The sequence below is a fragment of the Aythya fuligula genome, chromosome 25 (assembly GCF_009819795.1).
Source record: "Aythya fuligula isolate bAytFul2 chromosome 25, bAytFul2.pri, whole genome shotgun sequence".
NCBI classification, from domain to species: Eukaryota; Metazoa; Chordata; class Aves; order Anseriformes; family Anatidae; genus Aythya; species Aythya fuligula.
In genome coordinates, this window is record NC_045583.1 from 4,854,610 (window position 1) to 4,876,777 (window position 22,168).

Consider the following 22,168-nt stretch of genomic DNA (forward strand, 5'->3'; position numbering starts at 1 on the left):
CTTCCAGATATTAAAAAGCTCAGGAACGTGAGTCAGATGTTTTGGGCATTTAAAAACCTGAATGGTATCAGATACCCATTTTACACAGCAAGTTGCGGCATTTGTGCGGCCTCAGATTTAGCAGCTCTCTGTACGATTCAAACTAAGCCTTTTTCCTCCAGCATGGAAAAAAAGGAAAATTCAGATGGTTTCCTTAGCTGTGGTAGGTTTATGGAGAGAGATTGCATTCAGTTCCCTTAACACGGGCCTGCTTTTGGGATCACATAATGGAGGGGATCCAGGCTGGTCCTCCCTACAGAGCAGGAATATGGCAAATTCCAGAAGGCCCTGGTGTTCCTACAACTGGCAATTGATTTGCTTGATCCTAAAAGCAGCATGTCTGTCATGGGTGTCAGCCTCCAGAGCCTTGCTTATCCCTGCTGTTACCTTCATGGGAATTATGTTGGGGTGGATTGACGACATATTATGCTTTTTGTTGGTTTTGGTTTTAATAGATATTTCAGTCAATCACCTTGTTTCTTTATTCCAGTCTCACTGCAAAGAACGAGAGCTTTCATTGTGGTCTCCAGTATTTGCTGTTCCTTGGTTTTTCATTGTGATCAGAAAAAAAAACATGGAGTTAGACAACGACACTGTCCGCACTTGCAGGCAATCAGCAGTTTACAGGGCCCCCAAAAAAATTAAGACAGAGAAGCAGTTTGAAGCATTCTTGGAAAGAAACCTGCCTTCCACCTTGCATGGAGAACTACAAACCCCTCAACAGAACAGACGGCTACATTGCAGGTGAGCTCTATGCCACGAATTGGACAGGGGTAAAGAAATGGAGGAGACTCTTCAATCCCAAATGTAAAAGAGGTGCTGACTTTCCCACAGCTTCTGATTAAAATGCCGAACTGATTGATAACTGAAGCAGATCACCCAGTTACAGAACTCATACCCAAAGCATGCAAACAGCTTAGCACCCCACTACCAGAGCTGCTGATTTGCAATCTGCAGAAGTGTTTGTTCACTTCGGGACTATGATAACGTGAAGGATATATGCGTTGTAAAGGGAAACTGCTGATAGTTGTAGTCCCCTCAGTCCACCTGTCAAGCACAAGCTTTCAATTTTTCTTTTTCTTTTTCTTTTTCTTTTTTTTTTTTTTTTTCTGATTTGTGCAATTTCTTTGCTCCTATTTCTTAAATTTCAAGAACCATTTTCTGTTCCTTCTTAGCTGGGGACATGGAAAGTTGCATAATGGTATGCCTGAGATTGACCAAACTGCTTTTGCATTATTTTGGAGCTATGGTCCTACATTATTCAAGGAGAATGAGGCAAATGTACTGCCTATACAGCACTAATGCTTCCACAGCCTGATTTTCCCATCTGCCAAAATTCTCTTTTGGTCATTATACCAGGGATAGAAGCATTTCTTCTGCCAGAGGAGCCCTGTAGGCTCACTAGAAGGCAGGCTTTGTTGGCAACTTAGGAGAATTCCTGGTGTTCTTCCAGCAAGGCAAATAAAATCAAAAATAGGAAGCCCTTTCATCAGCGTCCCTTTTAGTTTTGTTTGACTGTGAATGCTCTTGGTTTTCTGACTGAATCTCTCTTTGGATATGGAGAGGACTGTCAATGGTTATGCCTGTGTCTACTCTACAAAGTCCTTATAAGAAAGTAAATATAAAATCTCTGATTCATCATTTATCTGAGCTTTGTTTCAGCATGTAAACTGAATGTATACTGAAACTCAGACTGTTATTTTGGGACCGTGACAGGACCTGAGACTCAAGTCTAGCTATGGGTGAGGTTCCACAAGGTGTGGTGAGCTAATCTAGCAGCTTGCTGCTGCCAGGTGGGACAGGACACACAGGGAAAAGGAGAGTAGGGGAGCCAGACTTCCCTCTTTTTGTATAGCCAGCTCTTACATCAGCTCAGCAACGTGGGCGACTGCAGCCTAAAACTGTGGATCCTGTTTTACTTAAACCATTGTAATTTCCTGGTGGTAAGTGAAGGCAAATGGAACCATAGTTTGACTCACTTCTGAGCTTTCTAGTTTTCCATTTCACCTTGAAAAAGTGCCATTGATTAATTTCTGTAATAGTGAGATCATTTAGACTGTGCAATAGCCATCCATCCAGGCACTGTCTTTTCATATGTTAAAAAATAAAAATAAAAATTAAGAAGGAGATTGGATAAAGATCTGCAGTCAGAAAAACAAAATTACTTGCTGGAAAGGCTTGAATTGTGTATAATTATGACGTGATCTAGAGTTAAGTCTGCCCACCCAGAAATGCCTGCTGCAATAAAATAAGTCTTGCCCAGATGTTGAAAGAAGAATTATACTTTAAAGTCACGGCTGTTATTATTGGAAACTTTATCACTGCACTTGCTGCGTAATAAGAAAATGTCTTTATTCCCTCCCCCAACTCCTCATTTCAGAATCATGTCTTTCTTGCTTCCTCATGCTGTTTTCCCTGTTTCTTTTCCACTTCCCTATCTCTTGTGTTTTCTCTGTTCTCTATTTTGTACTCACTGGGCAGCCCAGCATATGGGCACCTTGGACAATAACACGATGGGAAGGGACTCAGCTCTGTAATATTCTCTGGGGCTCAGTCTCCCCAGCCACTGCTCAAGGTTGCAGAAGCCTTGTGCATCGCTTATATTTGGTTTGTAAGTAGAAAATCACCAATATGGCCAGGGGATTAAAAAGGGGAAGGAGAAGCACAGGACTCGGGGGTTAGTCAGAGTTTACCTACTGGAAATTTTGATTCAAAGATGTGTAGGCAAAATAAGTCATCCAGGTCAAGTCCTGCTCGTATCCCCGTGCTAAGTAATGTAATACAGGAAACTTTTTACTGTTTTTTTTTTTTTGGATGTGGGATAGGCTTTTTTTTTTTTTTTTTTTTTCCCCCTCCAGATGCAGCATTTGTATGTTTGTGGGTTTTTTTGTTTTGTTTTGTTTTGTTGTTTTTTTTGTTTTTTGATCAGAATAGGAGCAATCAAATTACCATCTCCCATTTTTCCGCGGTGTTAATGAGGTCAAGTAATTGATGCGTTTGGTGCTGTGGCGCTGGCAGGGTGTCATACGAATGGCACACGGACTATTTGCGATTCATCTGAATGGAATGCAAAGGCACAGGGGTGCCTATGTGGGACTCACGCTATGCGCCAGCTGGAGCTGGGGAAGGCGAATGCTGGTGTGGGTTCGCAGCGTAGGGTGCCTGCGGAGAGCTGACGGTAGCAGCGTGGCTTCTGTGCCTGCACAGTGTGAGGTCATGCAAAAAGGCTGCAGAGCGTGGAGGTTGTAAAAGGCATTGCATATCGCTCAGCTTATTTGATTCTTTTCAGATTCTCCTGGGAAAGGTTCAGAAAGTTAATTCGCAAGATGTTCCCTGTCCTGAATTGGCTTTTTTCGTATCAGTTCAGAGAATGGATCTTGAGGGACCTGCATGCAGGCCTAAATATTGGGATATTTCAGATTCCTCAAGGTAGGCAGAGAGAAAAAAACCACTTCTGCTTCCTTTCCTACGTCAGCCTTTTCATAATCTACCGCCTGTACGTCAATTCTGTTCTTCCAGATGTCATCGGATTATGTGGGAACTTTAATTTACAAGTTCCCTAAATAATTAGCCTATTTATTTGCACATTTGCAAGAAAGCGTATGTTCTATAATTTATTACACAGTGTAATTTCAAGGAAAGGACACTGCCTCTTTTCATAAAGTCTTCCTCAAACTAAATCAAAATATAGACTAATAACAGCATTTTCCTGTATTGCAAACAACATAACACAGTCTTTAAAATCCACCTTGCAAAATCAGGTCTCTTAGATACTTACATTTTTGCTTTCTAGGGCTGTTAGGAATTTGGCTGACCAGGTTACCTCTGCCAATGGTCAATTGCTTCCTTTCCACGTTCTGCTGCTCAATGCTATATGTTATATTTGGGACCTCGCATCATATCTCAGTAGGTGAGGTTTATTTTGTACTGCAAAATGTTTCTACAGGACGTAGAGATTGTGCTCAATGCTGCTTCAAAAAGCCGCCAGGATATCCTAATCTATTTCATCTAAAATGCCGATGTTATTTAGGTGAGAATCCAGAGCCAGAGATTCTTAATTCATTGTTCCACCCCTCTGCAGCTGATCTGTGGTGAGAATTTCAGGAAGTCAGTCCAGTCCCAGCCGTGAGGCGCCCTGTCCCCCTGAGGACACAGCTCCTGTGTCACAGACATCACAGCAAAGGAGACAGCTGGAATGTCAATGGAGGCGTCTCCTACATAAAGTAAAGGGCCAGCGCAAGCTGCTTCCCATTTACCCTCAGGATGTGACTGTGATTCATGATTTAGCTCCTGGTCTTCTCTGGGGGTCTTGTAGATTCTTGCTATGACCGAGCTGTTGATGGTTTTACATTTTTAATTTGTTCAGAAACCAGATTATTAAAATTCTGTTTATGTGTTTATGATAAAAAGTAGACACATGGAGTTCTGGCCTCTTTGGCAGTTCTTTCTCAGACTGACTGTATTTTTTGGACTTGGAAGTGTGTCCCTGCCAGTGGCAGGGGGTTGGAATGAGATGATCTGTAAAGTCCTTTCCAACCCAAACCATTCTGTAATTCTGTGATTTCATGGCAGTTCATTGCAATGAATCCATTTTTGTGCTCTACATTCAAATCTTTTTGTTGTGCATCTGATCAAACAAAGCCTGTTTGTAAAATCGTAGGAGTCTGAAATTTTCGGATGGGACTTTGGAAACTTTAGGTACTTATTCAGAAACATTAAAATATATATGAATAATATTACATATATGAGTGAAAATAGACAGTCTCACACTGTACAGACTGATAGGGGGGGTGAAGAGATGTCTGTGTGCTTTTAAGATGAATCCTTGTTGCAACATCTCATGCAGTTCCATTTTCTTCTCTGTGTTCTGTTGGTCCCAGGCTCATTCAGCATCCTAAATCTGGTGGTGAAAAACATTCTGAAGTCTTTTAATTTCAACCAAACTCTGTCCTTTAATGGTTCAGTGGACAATTTCTCAGGCCCTACACTTACGGAAGATCATATGGAGGCCTTGACACTTACTGCATCAGTAACATTTTTGACTGGCATCATTCAGGTAGAAGATGAATCTATTTTATATCCTTAATGATGTGTCCTTATGTGTGTTCTCTGTACAAATGTGAGAAGTGGAACTGCTTGCATGTTCTTACCACAAATACTAAGCTCAGCACATTTGAGTGCGTATGTTGTACAAACTGGGACGTGAAGGTCTGCCTCTTCCTCTCGGGATGTCTGAAGATGTGATAGGTTCAGATTTATGTGTTGATGATAAATACATCCATGTGTGAAGTAAGTTGTTATCCTTTGTGTTGACCAGTTCTCCAGTATGTAGACCCTTAGGTAGTCCTACATAACTGCCCACACTTGATATAAAGTACTGCTGTTTTGTTTGGGCAGTGTTTTAATTGTGCATAATGAATATAGCATGTTTAAATAACTATCCATCATGCATGGCAGTGAAGAGTCATGCTCTTCAAATACAGAAACAAGAAGGGCGGGTTAGACATAGCTAATTATATTGCATCTCACTTCTCGTTTGTTCCATACAGTTGCTGCTAGGCTGCTTCTGCCTGGGGTTTGTAACAAAATATTTGCCAAAGACTCTCGTTGATGCTTACCTCACTGCAGCAGCACTGCACGTCATTGTATCCCAGTTCATCTTTATCTTTGGTGTCATGCTTGACTTCCATAAGGGCCCTCGAGACATTTTCTGCGTAAGTGAATTCATTATTAGTCGAAGAAATGCATGTTTCTTGTAGGGAATGAAAAAAAAAAAAGAACAGTTGCAGAAATTGAAGGCAATTTCAGAATAAGTCAGTTGCTAAGGGATATCTGTTCAAGTCTCAGCTGTGGTTTACTTTCCTTCCTGTTGTCTTGAACAGTGTATGGAGATTATTGTGCGACATGCAAGATTAAAAATCTGTGTGTATCTTTAATTATTTATGTAACTTTATAATTTTTAGCATGTCTATATTCATAGCAGAGCATGTCATAGAGGAAAAGGTACTTTTTTTCCTCAGTTGACCATTGTGGGCAACCTTTGGACACACAGTGTCTTTGTCATGTCTTACAAAAAAGCAGCAGACTCAAAGACAAGTTAATGCTAAGTCTTCCTAATTTATTTTACTAATGTCAGAGAAAGGTGGTGTAGAAGAGAGAGGAAGGATAAAACTAGATCTGAGTTACTTGTGGCAGCTTTTTCTCTGCAGATACCAATAATTCATTTTAAATAATGTTTTGCTCTTAGCATCTCTCTCCTCTCACTGGAGATAAGTTTTGTAGCCAAAAGGATGGGTTCAGTTGTCCAGGCAATGTGTGTCAATCTTCTAGAATATAAAAATAGTTGGAGTGTCTGCCCCTGATCCTCTGTATGATGATTCCTTTTCAGGATATATTTCATTACTTCCGGGCTCTCCCAAAGGCTAATGCAACCAGCACATTGCTGTTTTCACTTAGCTTGCCCGTGCTATGGATCAGTAAATGCATCAGCATAACTTATAAACATAATCCAATTGCATTTCCTATAGAACTTCTCTTGGTAAGTGTTCTCCATAATGCCATCGTGATAACTGAATGAACAGTTCAGGAATGACCTGTCTGAGATGGTGTTGTGGGGCTGAATACCACAAACAGCCTTTGTCATTGATTTGTGGGGTGGATTTCAGCAATGAACTTCTTCGTTCTTCCCTGCTACTGTGAAAATAAGCTTTATTTACTTTATTTACTTTTTATTTTACTTACTTTTTATTTATTTCCTGTGAAAATAAGCTACAGTGAAATTAATCCCTGCTCACAAAAGGCCATGAGAACAAGTCACAGTGAATTGCTACATGAATAAAAAGCAGTGTATAGGATGAAACCACCATGGAAACCCAGTTCAGGACTCTGAATGTTAATTCTTATCTTTATTAGAGACTAGAACCATGAACTCGAAGCTTCAGAGTCTTGATCTAACTATGCTTCTTTTTTGGTCTGGAATTGTTGGAAAGGGATATTCAATTTTGTGACATTCAAAAGCAGTTCTTGTTGTAAATTCTGCAATATTTGTTGCTGCTGTTTTCTCCACTTTTCTCTTTCCTGGAAAACAGATGAGCTTTTTTAATCCAAACTTTCTATTGAAATGAAAATTCTGACTTTTATGGATAATCTAGAAATCTAAAAGATAGCTTATTCCATAGAAAAAGCAGCTACCAAGAGCCCCACCTTGCTGACACTGGAGTTGAAGCCATTTGCCACTTGCCCAACAGGGGCCTGTGGGGCACCACCTGTGGCAGAGCATAACATTACAGACAGCAAGTTCTTTATCAGAAAAAAAAATAAAAATTATTATTTCTGAATGTTCATAAAGGTTAATAGGAGTAAAAGAATGATTTGGACTAAGAAAAAAAGTCCATGTTTTATGTGGGATATGTCAGACATTATTACACTGTAGGCATTAGCACATGGCTAGGAAGTATTAATATAACACACTTTATTATAAAAAATACATTAACATTACTTCAGGATGCTGTTATGTTTACACACTGAAAAAATCTGTGTTTAAGTCCTTTAAACACTCCTCAAGATTAACTGTCTTTAGATCTATGGTGTACAGCACCAGGAGCAAATGCTGTATAATCCCTGATACTATTTCTTGTTTTCTTTCCCAGATCATCACAGGCACCATTATTTCCAATCACATTCATGTTTACGCTGAATCTAGCAGTGCTGTGGTCAGTAAGATTCCTCAGAGGTTAGTTATCTGTCCTCTTCACGGGGTTATACTTTTGAGATACGAAAGGATGTTTCAGTCTGTTCTTGAAATCTGATGGGCTGATTCTTACTGGGCAGCACAGTTTTAGGAATAATTCTTCAAGAGATTTAATTGCATCATCATTTCAGAACACATGCAGAATTCAAACTACAGTCTTTATTCAGGTTTTGTTAGACCAAAAGAAGAAATTTGTATTTTTTGTGAGGTGGAAGCAAAGAGTCTTACATATTCAGAGCATCTCCTGTAAATAATGCCTCTGGTGTTGGTCCTGCGTATGGCTTGTGCACAGAGCCCAGACCAGGTTTAAACTTACCTGTTCTCTGATCCTGTAGGCTTCTGCCTCCTGCAATGCCAGATTTACCAAACCTGAGCAAGATCATTATGCCTGCTTTCTCCCTTGCTATTGTAAGCTGCTTCCTTCTTGTCTTTATTGGAGAGAGGTATGCTTCGCTTCACAACTACAGTATTTCCAGCAGTCAGGTGAGGACAAAGCTGCACATACTTCCTAGGCTAAGGAGCAAGCTGAATTCAGGCTAGTAAAGCCACTAGATACCTGACAGTGGTAGAAATGCAAGGATGGAGTGAATATGCCACCTGATGGTTTTGTAGCAACTCGTTGCCCTTCCCTGTAGAGGGGTGGCTGCTGCACATACATGAAATCCACATTAGTGGCCATCTTTTAGCAAGAGGCCTTGGCATAGCCTCAGTGGTTTGGATGACCTGCCTGCCAGCAGACACACACTGCTGCTACTGAACCCGGAGGACCATTGCTGTTGTGAATCCATGAGATTTATAAAAGCACACAACGTGATTAACTGAAATTGGAAATGGCCAGAGCTGCTATGGCTCTCTGTAGGTGGCTACTGTCGCAACGTATGGGTTCTCTGCCCAGAGTGATTGCTCCAAGAGTCTTTTGCTCTGAGAGTCCGAGAGATTTTGTTCAGATGTACTGAAATTTGCCATGCGTTAGCCTGGAAACTGTGGGGTTCTAAGTGGATTTCTTTATAAATAACAACTAGAGTCGGGTCCATGAGATCATCTGCTATGAAAACTTTGTACCTTTTAAGAGAACTCATTTAATCATGGGAGACCTTGTTTTCCAGAAGGTTTTCTGGGCTGAGCAACCAGCTAGTGTGAGCAGAAGGAAATATACTTCTTGTTAAGCCACTTCTATTTAGGTAAGTTATTCATTTTGGGGTTTTCTCTGCTTCCTTATATTTCTGTTTTACAGGAACTAATAGCTGTGGGGCTATGCAATATTTGCAGCTCATTTTTCAAAAGCTTTGCTATCAGCTGTGCTATTTCTGGAACTGTCATTCAAGAGAAGACAGGTGGAAGAACACAGGTGAGCTGGGCTGGATTTGTAAAGCTTCTACACTCATCTAAAATCACTGTATATTGATTGTAGGCTGACATTTCGCCCAGACAATTGGTGAGATGTAAAGTTATATACCCGTGCAACATGAACTCACATGCCCTCTCTGTGTATGTTATGTACTGTAATTATGTGGTATTTACAGCATGTGATGTCTACTGAAGGAAGCCAGAATTCTGTAGGGAGAATAAGATGTCTTCATACAGTTTGAAATTGTATTTTAGTTAATATGTCCAAAAAGACAAATGGAAAATTGTTTAAGCACCCTTAATTCTGCCACTTCTTCCTAACTTTCAAGTACTTTGTGATCTTAATATTTTTAAGGAGGGCTTAATATATAATTATAATTTCTAATAATATTTTTTATCATACCTCTTAATTGAATATTTGTACATGACTCACTGCATCACAGAAGTAATTCTGTTTAATAAAAAGCTTGTTCCTAAGGCTGACTTGCATGAGAAGTATCTTATTTCTCAAATGAAGTTATCAAATCAAAATCCTGCATTCTTGTGCATAAGAATAGTCCGTTTAGGCCAAATTTATATCTACTGAAAACTTGAGTATTCTGCAATGTGTATAATCCATTACAGCACACCTGTGGACTTTGTTAATTGTCCCCTGGTTATTTTTCCTAGTGGGTGCTGTTACATGGAGCATACCTACTTGTGTAGAGGGGACAAGTAAGGAAATGTTTCTGGAAGGCATCTCTAATAAAGTATTTCTGTTCAGTTAGCAGCAATGATTGGAGCAACTATAATGCTGGTGATTGCACTGAAACTAGGATACTTTTTCCAGATGATTCCTAACGTAAGTGAACATGAAATAGTTATGGTAGCAGCATACTTACTTTCTAAGCATAATATGAAGATTTCCTAGACAGTCGGGGTTATATCATTCTCTAGAGTTAATTGTTTTCATGGGCAGACCGAACCAAAACAATGACTTTAAACTCCCCTAAATTTCAGCAGGCTGAAACACTGGATAATAAACAATGCGTCTCTCTCCCATCTCTGACTGTTCAGAACAAGCTAAAATTGCTTGGCTAAAAGCATTCAAATTTCACTGCCAGGGTGTGTAATTTAGATGTATTTCACTTATAGTTTCCCATCTTCCAAGCTTTTTTGCACAACTGTATAACACATTAATGAGCTCCTGTCTTGCATCTGTATAAGTAATTTCTGCTTCAAAATCTTTAGTGTAAAGAGGTAAATAAAATCTTCAGAAATGGGAATTTGTGTTTAGTGTCTCTGATTCTAGCTTGGTCATTGAGGTTTATTTTAAAAATATATGCACTACCAAACTACCTTTTGTGCATTTTTTGCTGCAAACATTTGTTGTTGCAGATTGTTCAGAGGACTCAATTTTTTACTTCTCTCTTAAAATTTTTATCTAGACTTTTTTTTTTTTCCCTTTAAGTTGTCTTAGAGAACAACTGACATAGAGCATTACTTCCTGATTTTTTTTCCTGGCCTCTTTGTGAGATGGGAGAATTAATCCCCTTCCCAAAACTAGCTGACAAAACAGAATTTAAACATCTACTTCCCTTCAATCTCCTTTTCATTTCTAGGAAGGGCTGTTTCAATAAATGGTGTCAAACAACTTCCTAAATTTGGCAATGCACTGCCCATGCTAATTGAAACCACTTTTCGAAACAGCAGCTCTTAATTCTGTAGATAGTGTTGGCATTTATCCTAGTGCTGTAGGAGGCATAGGGATTCACTGGAGAATATTGTAATGGAAACTACATACAGCATTTCAAGAGGAAGTCCAGTTGTGTTGGCAAAAGTAATTGTGAAGTCAAAGAAGTTGCATGCTACTTTCATGTTGCTTTGCAGATCAGAGGAGATCTGTAAAAATTATGGAAATAAGTTTTAAATTCTGAGCAGTTTGTCTTGGATATCTGTGCCTTAGCATGTTGTGGATGCAATAAATATCAGATGGATTTTATTTTCATTATTATTTGTACAGGGTGTACTGGCTGCTATTGTGGTATTTAATATGCTACCTTTTCTTCAAAAATTTCTGGACATCCCCACTCTGTGGAGACAGGATAAGTATCATTTAGTAAGTAGCAAACAAACAAACAAACAAAACCACCTAAGAATTGCAATGTGCCTTAAAAGGAGAAATGCATGTTTTGGGATGGTAAGGCAAAGCAGTGGCCATTCTCTTAGAAGAGGGATCCTTTGAAATACCCACTGAAAGAATTGTGCTGAAATCTCTACAGATCAATTTGCAATTCTATACAGGGAGAACTGGTCATTGTAGTTGTTTCCCAGATCCCCTGAGAAGGAAATTGTTTAGCTGTCAGTTTGGAATATGTTAACTCTTGTTCCGGATTTCTCATTAAGAGAAACGCCCCCAGTATGATGTGACTCCTCTTAATTATTGAAGCCCTGTTAAAAAATCAGGAGATTTGAGCTGTGCATAAGATTTGTAGCTTGTGGGTTCTAAGGATTGTGAAGGCTTAGCCAACACTGAACTTGATGATAGAAAGGGTCAAAAAAAATCTACCAGACCTGCTTCTGTTATTTGCCATGGTAGAAATCAATCCTTTCTGTCTGGATTGAGGGTTTCAGCATCATCAGACCAAATCTTTATCTGGGGATCTCCGTACAGTTTTGTATTTTCAAGAACAAAGTGCTTATCAGGAGGGAAGTTCTCAGCACCATTTTTTCAGCCACATCTGGATATTTGCCTTGTTCTTCAGGGTAGACTGGAGTGGTGGAGGCATCTGTATAGCCACTGCATATCCCCAAATGCAGGGCAAAGGAAAGCAGGCAGTCCATCTTGTCCATAACTGCAGTTGAGTTATGCATTTTGAAGTCCTGCACCTTTTTCTTGTGATCTTTGTGATGACATCCAGGACTGGGGTAGTCTAGAGGTATTGCTAAGATTATTTTTTTCCTTCAATTTTCAAATGCTGGGCCTGAGTTGGAGGTCATTTTTATATGATTTCACAGCTAACGTTCACTCTGTCTCTTGTTCAAAGGTTATTTGGCTTGGAACTTTTGCTGCAGTGCTTCGTCTTGGTCTTGATGTGGGATTAGTGATCGCCCTGGCACTTGCATTCTTCATAATCAGCATTAGGTCACACAGGTACTTGTAACTCCTAGAGCAAAATGCTAATTTTTCTGAGAGCTGATGTTGTGGAGATAGCTATGCATGTGACAATGGAAAAGTAGTTCCATGTTTGTAAACACTTCAGTCAGGTCATCCTGGAGTCTCTAATACTATCCCAGAGCAATAATCTTGTCAAGTCCACGGGCTCTGGATTGGTCCTTTCTGCAGGTGTGCCATGCAACTGGAAACTGCTCCCTGTAGTGTAGGCATCAGCCAGGAGGTGTGTTCTGTATGCATGCATCTGTATACACGCTGCCAGAAGGATAAAATGAGATGATGTGTCTTTATTTCAAATGTATTCCTTAGTCTTCATTGCCATTTACCAAGTTGCTCTATCTTCTCCATAAACCTAATCTATCATAGCTGAGGGAGATTCCATTGGGCCCACATTGCTCAGTGTGTTACCTGCTATTCCAGCCAGGAAAATCATTTATAAATCCAAGCAACAACTCATGATATTTACCATGATAGGGAAGTACTTGTCTGAGTAGGCTGAAGCCTCTAGAATAACGTGCAAAAAGCTAGGAAATGCCTCAGTTCCTGTAAGTATCAAACCAATCCAGAGTGGCTCTGAAAGAATACTTTCAGGAAGAATTTCAGTTGTCTGAAACTCCCAGTATTCCTCTGCTCAGAGTTATGGGTGGAATTAACAAGTGGCTGGCTTGCTGGTCATTGGAGAGCGGGAAGACAGAACTGACCAGAACTCACCCCAAAACCATGCAGCACCATGAGCAAAGCACAATACCCAACCCAAGGTATTCTCCTTAGAGGCAAGATGCTGCACTAAAGCTGCTGCATGGCCTCTGGACCAACCTAGCCCATGTGTAGCCAGCCCTAAGCACAGCTTGCAACTGCTTCCAGCTGTACGTGTAGCTGTATCTTTGAGGAAGGCTGTGGGAAGATGGAGAGCAAACACACTTCCCTGGTGTAATAACAATAATGCGATTGTTCCAGACCTAGAAATGGGACATAATACATTCTTGAAGGCACCAGCATACCTTAAGGGTGTGCTTGTGTGCTGCTCCCCTATTCAGCGAATGCTGTTTGGGAGTGAATAATTTGCTGTATTCACACCCTCTAAAGTTAGGGTTGGTATATCCAGTGAAGAGGAGAGAAATGGAGATCAAGCTTTTAGGAACATGCAGTTTTTCTCTGCTGTATGTGAAAACCTAATAAACATCTTGTTTCAGAATGAAGATGGTGGAGCTGGGACAGATTCCAAACACGAATATTTATAGAAGTTTATCCGTCTACAGAGCTGTAAGAGGAAACAAAAAACAAATGTTCCATTTCTCTCTGCAATGCATCTTTTTCCCTTAAATGCCTGGGGGTGGCCATTCAGACTCGGTTCATTTGATTCCAAACTTTGAAACTAAAGAATGCTTAAATATCTGGAGAGCGAAGTGACTCAGGTACCTAGCTCAGCCTGCTTGCGCCCCGTGAAGCTCCCTGTGTCAATCTGTGTTGTCCCCGTGGTGGAAGCCACACTGCGGTCATTTCCGGAGCTGTTTGGTATTTTATGCTGACCTGCTTTTCTCAGGCTGGTTTTGTCCACGCTATGTTTGTTTTCACAATAACAGCTGTGCATGTGCTAGACTGACTCACCGATCCTTGTGGTGATGGGATAACAGCTAGGGCACAGGCTTTTTTAACACACTATTGCTAAGACTTGCACCCTACAGAGTTGGGCAATACAGCAGTAGAGAGCATTGCCAGCTGGGTACATGCACAATGTTATGCTGATGGATTTGCAAAGATCAAACAATAGAAAAACAAGGTTAGTAAGACAAGTACATAGTGTGTGTTTTCTGCAGTGAGCAGTATTAAAAATAATTTGCTCGTTTTATATTGTACCAGTCAACTGTCATCAGTGATAGAGCTGCTGGAGGTACGTTTTTTTAACAACAAGAGGAACGGGTTTGTTTTTGATGATTAGGTCCATGTTGCCAGTGCCACTACCAGTGGGAGGTGTAGTTAACATTACCAGAAACTGTGTCCTTAGGATAGCACTTTGCAGTCTATTGCATAGTCAGGAGGGGAAAAATGGCTCCTGCTAAGTACAACTCTCACAGATCCAACTTTTGTCTTAAAGGCAGCAGAGATTGAAGGTGTCAAAATCTTCCAGTGCTGTTCTTCCATTTCTTTTGCAAATATGAATAACTTCAAAAATTACTTGTTACGCAAGGTAAATGCCATTTTTTTCAGTTAGTGGAAGCTTCTAAGATCTATTATCTCTGTAATAAGACTATTTTTCTCTTTCAGATGGACATGAAAGCAGTGCCTCTAGATCAAAATGAAATGAGGGATTTAATTTCAGATTCTTGGTCAGACAGTTCGCTGGAAAGCAAAGATTTTGAATGCTCTTGTGTCTGTGATCAACCTCTACCACCACCTAGGGTCAGCTTTAAAAGTACATTTATCTAATCTGTCTGTTCGAGGTGTCTGCTTTTCAGTTACTGAGGACAATGCTCTTAGCTTGCCAGAATTTAGGAGGGTGTAAAAGTTTATATAAAGCATATATATATATTTGCTGTTTGAAAATAAGCAAACATTACCATTGTATTTCTTCATGTATACTTCATGATAGAGCAATAGAAGCTCAGCTTACTGGGTGAATTAACTAGCAGTTGAAAAATTCAGCACATCCTCTCTTCTTCTCCTCAGCCAAGAGAATTAATTTTGTAAAGTGCTTCAGTAAGCATTTTTTTCTTTTTCCCCAAAGAAATGAGTGAAAGTGGAATGTGTACCACTGCCAATATTGCCAAGAACGAGTACAAAATGCCACAAAGGCAGCTGTGATTATCCTGATCAGACAATTATCTCATATCTTTCCTGTAGTTGGCTGCTGCGTGTCTTCTGGAGAGTCACTCATATCCCTCTTTATCTGAATTTTCCAAGCCTTAGTTTATGAAAGAAACTTCAGGCAAAAGAAGATATTTTCCAAACAGCTACATGTAATTTTTAAGTCCTTTTATGAGAAATGGGTTGAAAGATAGCAGTCTGGAAAACATATGTGGCACCGAGGTGCTTAGGAAGCAATGGATAATTTAACAGCATCTTCTAAAGTGCTGAAATGCAGAGGGTGAATTTTCCTGTCTTGTGCTATAAAAATAATAATTAAAAAAACACACACACACACATTTGGAACTATTAAGAAAAAAATTTTACATTGGTCCACCTAGGGACCAGCAGGCATACAAGAAGGGAGATGCACAAGAGGTCTGCAGAACTCAGCCAGTAAAGGTCAGCTTACTGTTGCCTAGGAAGACAATGCATTGTAAAAATATGAGGAAGGAAAATAAAATGTCTTCTTAGAGTGGGAAGAGATGTTGTATGAAGCCACAGAAAGTGTTTTTTTAATTTTTTTTTTCTGCTTTTTTTCTTTTATGGAAAGTAGAAATAATAAGTCAGATCGCAGTATCTCAGGCCATTTCAAGATGTGGAAAAGTGAGGTACACTAGTGCTATTTGGTGGCTGAAGGCACTCTTCTAACCACATCTGAGGTTTGCTCAAGTCACCTGCTACTTTGCATACACTTGTGGCTTTGTGATATATTTAGTGTTACTTCAGATGTGCTTTTTACCATGAGAGAAGAACTATCATGTGATTTACAGTGTTTATTTGCAGAAAAAAAAAATATATTAAAAAAAAATCCACCCCCCTGGGCCTAGTTCTTTCAACCACTGATGTATTCTCCACTTTCCATCCTAGATACCATATACAGCGAGACTGGTGAAGCAAAGTCACACAGGCAGAGCTTCCTCATCATCTTCAGTGAATTTGGTACGCTGGTCCAAGAATGGAGACAGACACAAATCGAAAACGCTCCTGGTGGGAACAGCTGATGCACAGCTTCCATCCCCGGGCACTAACACAGGAGATAAGACTGAAAAGAAGGAGGATGAAGGGAAAGGAGCTAGCCCTTTGGCAGGCTCTGCAATAGATAATTCCTCAGTACAGTTAGGTCAGGAGGAAGAGTCAGTGGATTTGTCGTGTCCAGTTCACACCATTATTTTAGACTTCAGCATGGTGCAATATGTGGATTTGCAAGGCTCAGACTTACTGAAAGAGGTAAGGAACCTAAATCTAGCATGAAAATGTGAAACCTAAAGTTTACCCGATATCATATGTTTTTGGTTAGCCTCAAGTGCCCTGCTACGTAACAATCTATGTATCTTCCCGTTGACCATTCAGGGTGCAAAATTAATCTATTTATTTTCAGAAAATAATAACTTCCCATAAAGCCACTTTTTTAAAAGCAAAAGTCACATTATTGATGCTTGTTAAAACCTGCCATCCATGGTCATTAGTTCTAAAATAATGTAAACCAAAAACATACTTATAAAAATCTCTAATTTGCTGTTTCCATTTTGGCTGTTAATTTTTTTCTTCCAACTTAGAAAAAAAAAAAATCTCTTCTTTAGAAGTGTAAGATGTAAAACTATCAGCTATCTTTTCTTGGAGTGATTTGATTGCTGAATGCCTAATTAGCCTTTTCTTTGAAGTAAGACTTGAACATTTTAGTCTTCAAGTGGGGACCCTAGCCAATGGAGAGATATATTTAGCAAAAATAAATTTATTGTAGCTGTGCTGCTCAGAAAGACAGTTCCAGATGGATTCTTACTCAGCTCCCTCAAAGTCTATAGCTCAACTTCAAAGAGTTCTGTTTAATTTGTTCCTAACACCTATTGGGAATAATTGTGCATTGAGCTGATCTCCCTAAGATCCTTAAAGATTTATTTGGCACCTATTAAATGACTTCCCCTTTGGGGAGGGAGATAAGGTCTTTCCAGATTCCTTCCAGCCTCATACTGTGAAATCCTGTGATTCTCTTGTGATTCTCTGAAATATTGAGGTTTATGGCTTTTTTTTTTTTTTCCCCCTTCAAAGTAACTCTTTTTTTACGCCTTTTAATTACAAAGGGCCAGGAATAGAGAAGATGGTGAGAAACAATCCCCTCTAAAATCTGGTTCTTTTAAAATTAAGTTAATACATCTAAAAATGCTGGACATAAAAATTGAGACTAACAGAATTACAGGTCATGCTTGAAAACTCAGGTTCCTATTCTCATTGCTTACATGTGGGCATGGAGTCTGTGTATGTAGAAATGTTTTGAGTTAACCTGTTCCTGTAAGACATTTTTGTATAAGTCAAGAAATAACACTGGGTGCTGCATAGTGCACTGCAGGAGGGTCAGCAACCTGCCCTGGTTTTGGAGTCAACACTCATTTAGATCTTGAACACCCTGGCTGTTTAGCGCTGAGCTAAGAATTGGGATTTGAGATGCTGGAAGAAGGATTTCCTTCAGAGACAAACCATTACAAAGGAGTTCTTTCTTCATTTATGTTTTACCTTCTGGTGCACTTACATAAAGCAAGATTACTCTAATGCTGGTATGGGATTCTTTCCACAGATCATCCACATGTTTCGCGATGCTAGCATTACAGTCTTCATAGCTGGCTGTCACCGTGAGTACAGTATTTTTTTATGGATATTAACTGATCATGAGGGATACATTTTAAATTTCAGCTATATGTTTTAGCTATACTGCTTGTTGTGACTTCTGCTGCTGTTTATTCCCCCCCCCCCCATTTTTATAGCCTCTGTGATTGCAGTGCTTGAGAAGAATGATTTCTTTATCAGAAGTGTCACCAAACGAATATTCTTTCTAACTCTTCACGATGCCGTGCTGGCTGCTTTGGAGAAGCATCAAAAGCCAGATGGGCTACAACTTAGCTCGAAAGAGGTTGCCGATAGACTACAAGCTAAACACGAGAAGGTAGGATATTTTGCTTACATTTAAGTCTTCGTGTTGTTAATTACTCTGTCAGTAACTTAAAAGGCTTGTGATGTTGCTGAGGAAGTAGGGCACAGCAGATGCTCTTTTGAATTTTTCAGTTATTTTGTGGTTTGCAATGGACGGAGACCAAAAAACAAAAACAAAAAAACAAAAACCACCAACAAACCACCAATAATCCAATTTGTTTCTCTGAGTCCTGTGTTCCAGCCTGGGGAAAGACAACTTTGTATGCAGACTGGAAAGGAATCAGGCCAGTTTTGCAGCAGGGAATGACTTTGTGGCATTTTAGACAGTTTCCATTTCTCCCACAGAGCAAGGACCCTGCCAGGGCAGAGCAAAAGCTCCAAGCTTTTTATTTCCAGAGGTTACTGCACCAGCTCCCTTGGGGCTGTTGGGAGAAGTGAAGGACAGCACTGGCTTGATTTTCCAAAGAAATGAAGCTTGTGCACGTGATCTTTCTGCCAGTCCTGTGCAATAGTTTTTAAGCTCATAGGCTGTGTCAGCCAAGTTCAAATAGGGTAGACAGTTGTAAGTTCCAGGAAGAGCCCTTCTTCTGAGCAGAAGATTCCAGTAATTGCCCCACCTCGGAAAAAGAACCCAGCCTTGGCTAACTGTGCTGTGCATACCGCCAGGCTGGGGTCCTATAGCTGAAGGAGGGGGGAATGAAAGAAAAAAAACAACTAGCCAAATCCATAAGAAAATGGGTTTCTTGTGTTCTGCTGCCCATGGAACAACTTGTTTAACACTCTTACATTGGCATTGCACTGTCTAGCACAAAGGTATTGAGGTATTCCTGACTCTCTCCCATAGAATGAAGGTGTCAGTACACATTCACCGCTGTTTAGGGGACGTGGGGAAAAGGTTGGGAGCAGCTTCCATGTAGGAGGTGACAGTGGTTCCCCAAAAGTCCACTGTGAGACGAGGCTGGGCCAGATGTGCAGAAGGGACCCACAGCAGCTTAGAGCTGGCAGCTTGGCAGCCCTGCTGGCTCATTCCTTCAGCAGCTGGGGTTTTGAGCTGCCCTGTGCTCCCACGGCCCTCTTGCTGCTCACATGCTAGTGCCTTGGCATGGGAACCGCGCTTGACTGGCTCAACTGACTGGCCACCCTTGGCCTAGAGCAATGTTTGTGTACATTTCAGGAAATAGAGTCGCTCTTGGAGAAGACCAGAGAGTTTTCCTCTACAAGGAATTCTGACACCAGATTTCTGTGTGAAGTGTCATCAGATATCTCATGCTCAGCCCAGAACGAAGCAGGGCCAAGCCCTCTCCGGCGGTTTGATTCTTCATCCTTTCAACCAGATTTCGAGGACCCAGGCTGGGAGAAGAGGTGGAAGTAGACCAGCAATCCCTGAATTACAAGTGTTGGGGAACTGGGATGTCAATAGAAGGGAGAAAGGTACTGTCAAGCAACAGTTCTGGTGGTTCTTATCAGCATTTGATGTTATTTTTTTTTCTTTTCTTTTCTGTTCCAGAGTTCTTAAAATAGACAGCCTGACTAATGCCTACAGTACTTCTGTTGTTCTAAACAAAAAGCAGCATTTATATTATTGCTTTCAGGCATTTTCAAATAGATATAATATTAAGCAATAGCAACAGCAGAGAAATTTCAATGTACAAGATAATTCCTAGTTTTGTAGTGAATTCTAGCAAATGATATGCACTTCTTTCCTGAAATTCTTTAGAAATTAGTTTAAATGCCCCAACTTAGTACTTTTTATATATTTATTGGTTGTTAGTAAGTAAAACTCATCTGCCATATCTTGGCAGATTACATGCAGGCAGTTTCATTATCTTCAGAAGTGTGTAGAAGTGTGTAGAGTGATGTGAAGCTTCAAAGAAAAGCATTTTGTCATTACTGTTAGACAAATTGCTGAGGTTGATAGTCTGCACTAACATAACATGATGCCAGTCCTTTGAGTAATTTTCCCTCCATCTGTCTAGCTACCTGAACTAAATCCCAGTAAACAGTAATTTATTTTTTCATGTTCTTTGCATTCTCTTGCTGAAATAGTAAAGAATGGAGAAATGTTTTCATTTTGTTCTGAAGAGCCAGGAAAATTATAAACTAAAATACAGTTAACACTTGGGGAAAACAAAAGCAGCTTACTTCTATTTTCTGTACATCAGCCGTAGAGTTTAACACAGTGTTATCAGTACAGAGGAATGATCTAGGATTACACTGGAAGCAGAAACATTTACCTACAGCAGCAATACATGCCACGAGCTTTTGCCATACCCTCAGCTGGAGGATCATTTCATGGCACAGACTGCCCACTGCGAAGAGCGAAATTAATTAATTGAATTAATGAAATTATTTAGTGAAATTAATTGTAGACGAGTGGCCAGCACTGTGTCTATATCCTATTCAGCCCCATTTCAGTGCAAAGTTTGGGTGTAAATGATGGGTCCTTTATATACAGGTCTATGCTCTGGGCTGAATTCCAAAACATGTGAACAGCTCTAACTTTCGCTGCTGGGCATTGCCTGGTTTCTTGATGTAGAGTAATAGCATGGCGGTTCCTCTGAATTCTGCTCCTGGCTGCTAAATTTTAGCAATGATACAATAGCTAATAGGAATGTTAATATTAAACTACCTGTAATGTACTGCAGTGAGTTCTTTTCCTCTTTTTTCCTTTTTTTTTTTTTTCATTTAACTTCATACTCTTCCAAGGGGTTTCTCAAGGGAAGCTGCAGCTCTGCATGTGTGAAGTGCAATGGCGAAGGATTTTAGTGAACATTACTGTGCTGAGTTGCTTACTGGGAAGGAAACTGAGTGCTGGAACCCTCATACCTTTTGGACTAAAAGACAGGAAAAACTGAAAGCTGAAATGGTATTGAGTAATTCTCAAACCACATATGCTTCCCTACATTGTTTTGGACAGTGGCTTCACGCCAAGCTCCTCTCAGCTCTGTTCAAAACAGAGTAACACAAACCCCATGAAAAGCATAGCCCTCACTTGCAGATTCTCTTGGCTCTCCTGTGGCAGCCTTGATTTAAGATGAAGTGGCATTCCTAGCTGTTGGCACCACGCAAAGTCTGCACTACAAACTCAAGACTTGATTTTTTTCTTTGGCTTGCATAGCAGAGCTTGGAATCTTTCCTTCCTATCCCCATGACTCTGCAGAGCTGAGCACCAGGGGACAACTCAGACGTCAGTATGTTAGCTCTCAAATTATGGGTATTTGTGTTGCAAAACAAATACCTTGCTGAGAGGAAGTCCAGACAATCCTGATCTTTTTCCCTTATAGCTGCACGGTGCCATAACTCTGCACATGTACAGAAGGCTTCTGTGTTTAGCCAAGCACAAATCCCTGGACACAGGCTGCAAAGTGACAAAGCACGTACTTTATGGCCGAGGACTCCACCTATACCTCTGAAAAGCCACAGAAGTCAGAGTTCAAAGGCCTGTCTGTAATCGTGTGCTTGCAGGCAGTTTGATGTTCTCACCTGACCTAGTTGCAACAACCCCAGTTGTTTTGTGCAGACAGCAGCTTTTTAATGCTCTTCCCAGCTAGCGTGATGCCACGATGTTTTCCTAGCAGGGCACGCTGCAGCAACCCAGGCAGCTCCCCCATTGCACCGTGAATTAGAGGACACAGATCCCAAAACATCGCCACGCACGTTATCATTACACACTGTGCAAAGTGCACGCAACCTGCCAACCCTGCTGGCGTTTCATTAACACGCTGCTTTGCTGCATGAATGGCTGCAGAAGACAAAGCAGTGGAGAAGCCCCAGGAGTTGCAGGGAGCGTGGCAGCAGCAGTTCTTGGGGCATTGTGCTGCGGGGTGTCACCCTGCACAGGGAGTATGAGGAAGGACCAGATGGACTGGTTACAGACGGGCACAGTTTGGGGGCATTCATTCTGCTAGTGCCAGGCTGTCTGGGGAAAGAGGGATGGATTTGGGCTAGGGTCTGGCAACCCTTTGAGGGTGCTACCCCAGACTGCGTTTTTCTATCCCAGATTAGAAGAATCAGGGAAGAAACCCTGCAGGAGTGGAGGTGCTCAATCCCCTGCCAGTAATACCTTGCTTCTGCAGGAGACCTCTGCGTGAGGCTTAGGTTGTGATGGC

The 22,168-nt window shown here is 40.7% G+C and overlaps 1 protein-coding gene across 1 annotated transcript; it reads left to right on the plus strand.

Annotated features, from left to right (window-relative positions):
* The first annotated feature begins 546 nt into the window (after nucleotides 1–546).
* Nucleotides 547–20,511, plus strand: SLC26A8 (solute carrier family 26 member 8). The gene is made up of 19 exons (XM_032203249.1): nucleotides 547–783; nucleotides 3,329–3,468; nucleotides 3,818–3,949; nucleotides 4,920–5,095; nucleotides 5,589–5,753; nucleotides 6,428–6,577; nucleotides 7,689–7,771; nucleotides 8,125–8,272; nucleotides 9,024–9,137; nucleotides 9,900–9,977; nucleotides 11,139–11,234; nucleotides 12,163–12,269; nucleotides 13,484–13,553; nucleotides 14,386–14,478; nucleotides 14,556–14,690; nucleotides 16,005–16,364; nucleotides 17,707–17,761; nucleotides 17,894–18,072; nucleotides 19,234–20,511. The coding sequence occupies exons 1-19, from the start codon at nucleotides 614–616 to the stop codon at nucleotides 19,429–19,431; spliced, it is 2,649 nt and encodes an 882-aa protein (XP_032059140.1). The 5' UTR covers nucleotides 547–613; the 3' UTR covers nucleotides 19,432–20,511.
* The last annotated feature ends 1,657 nt before the right edge of the window (nucleotides 20,512–22,168 follow it).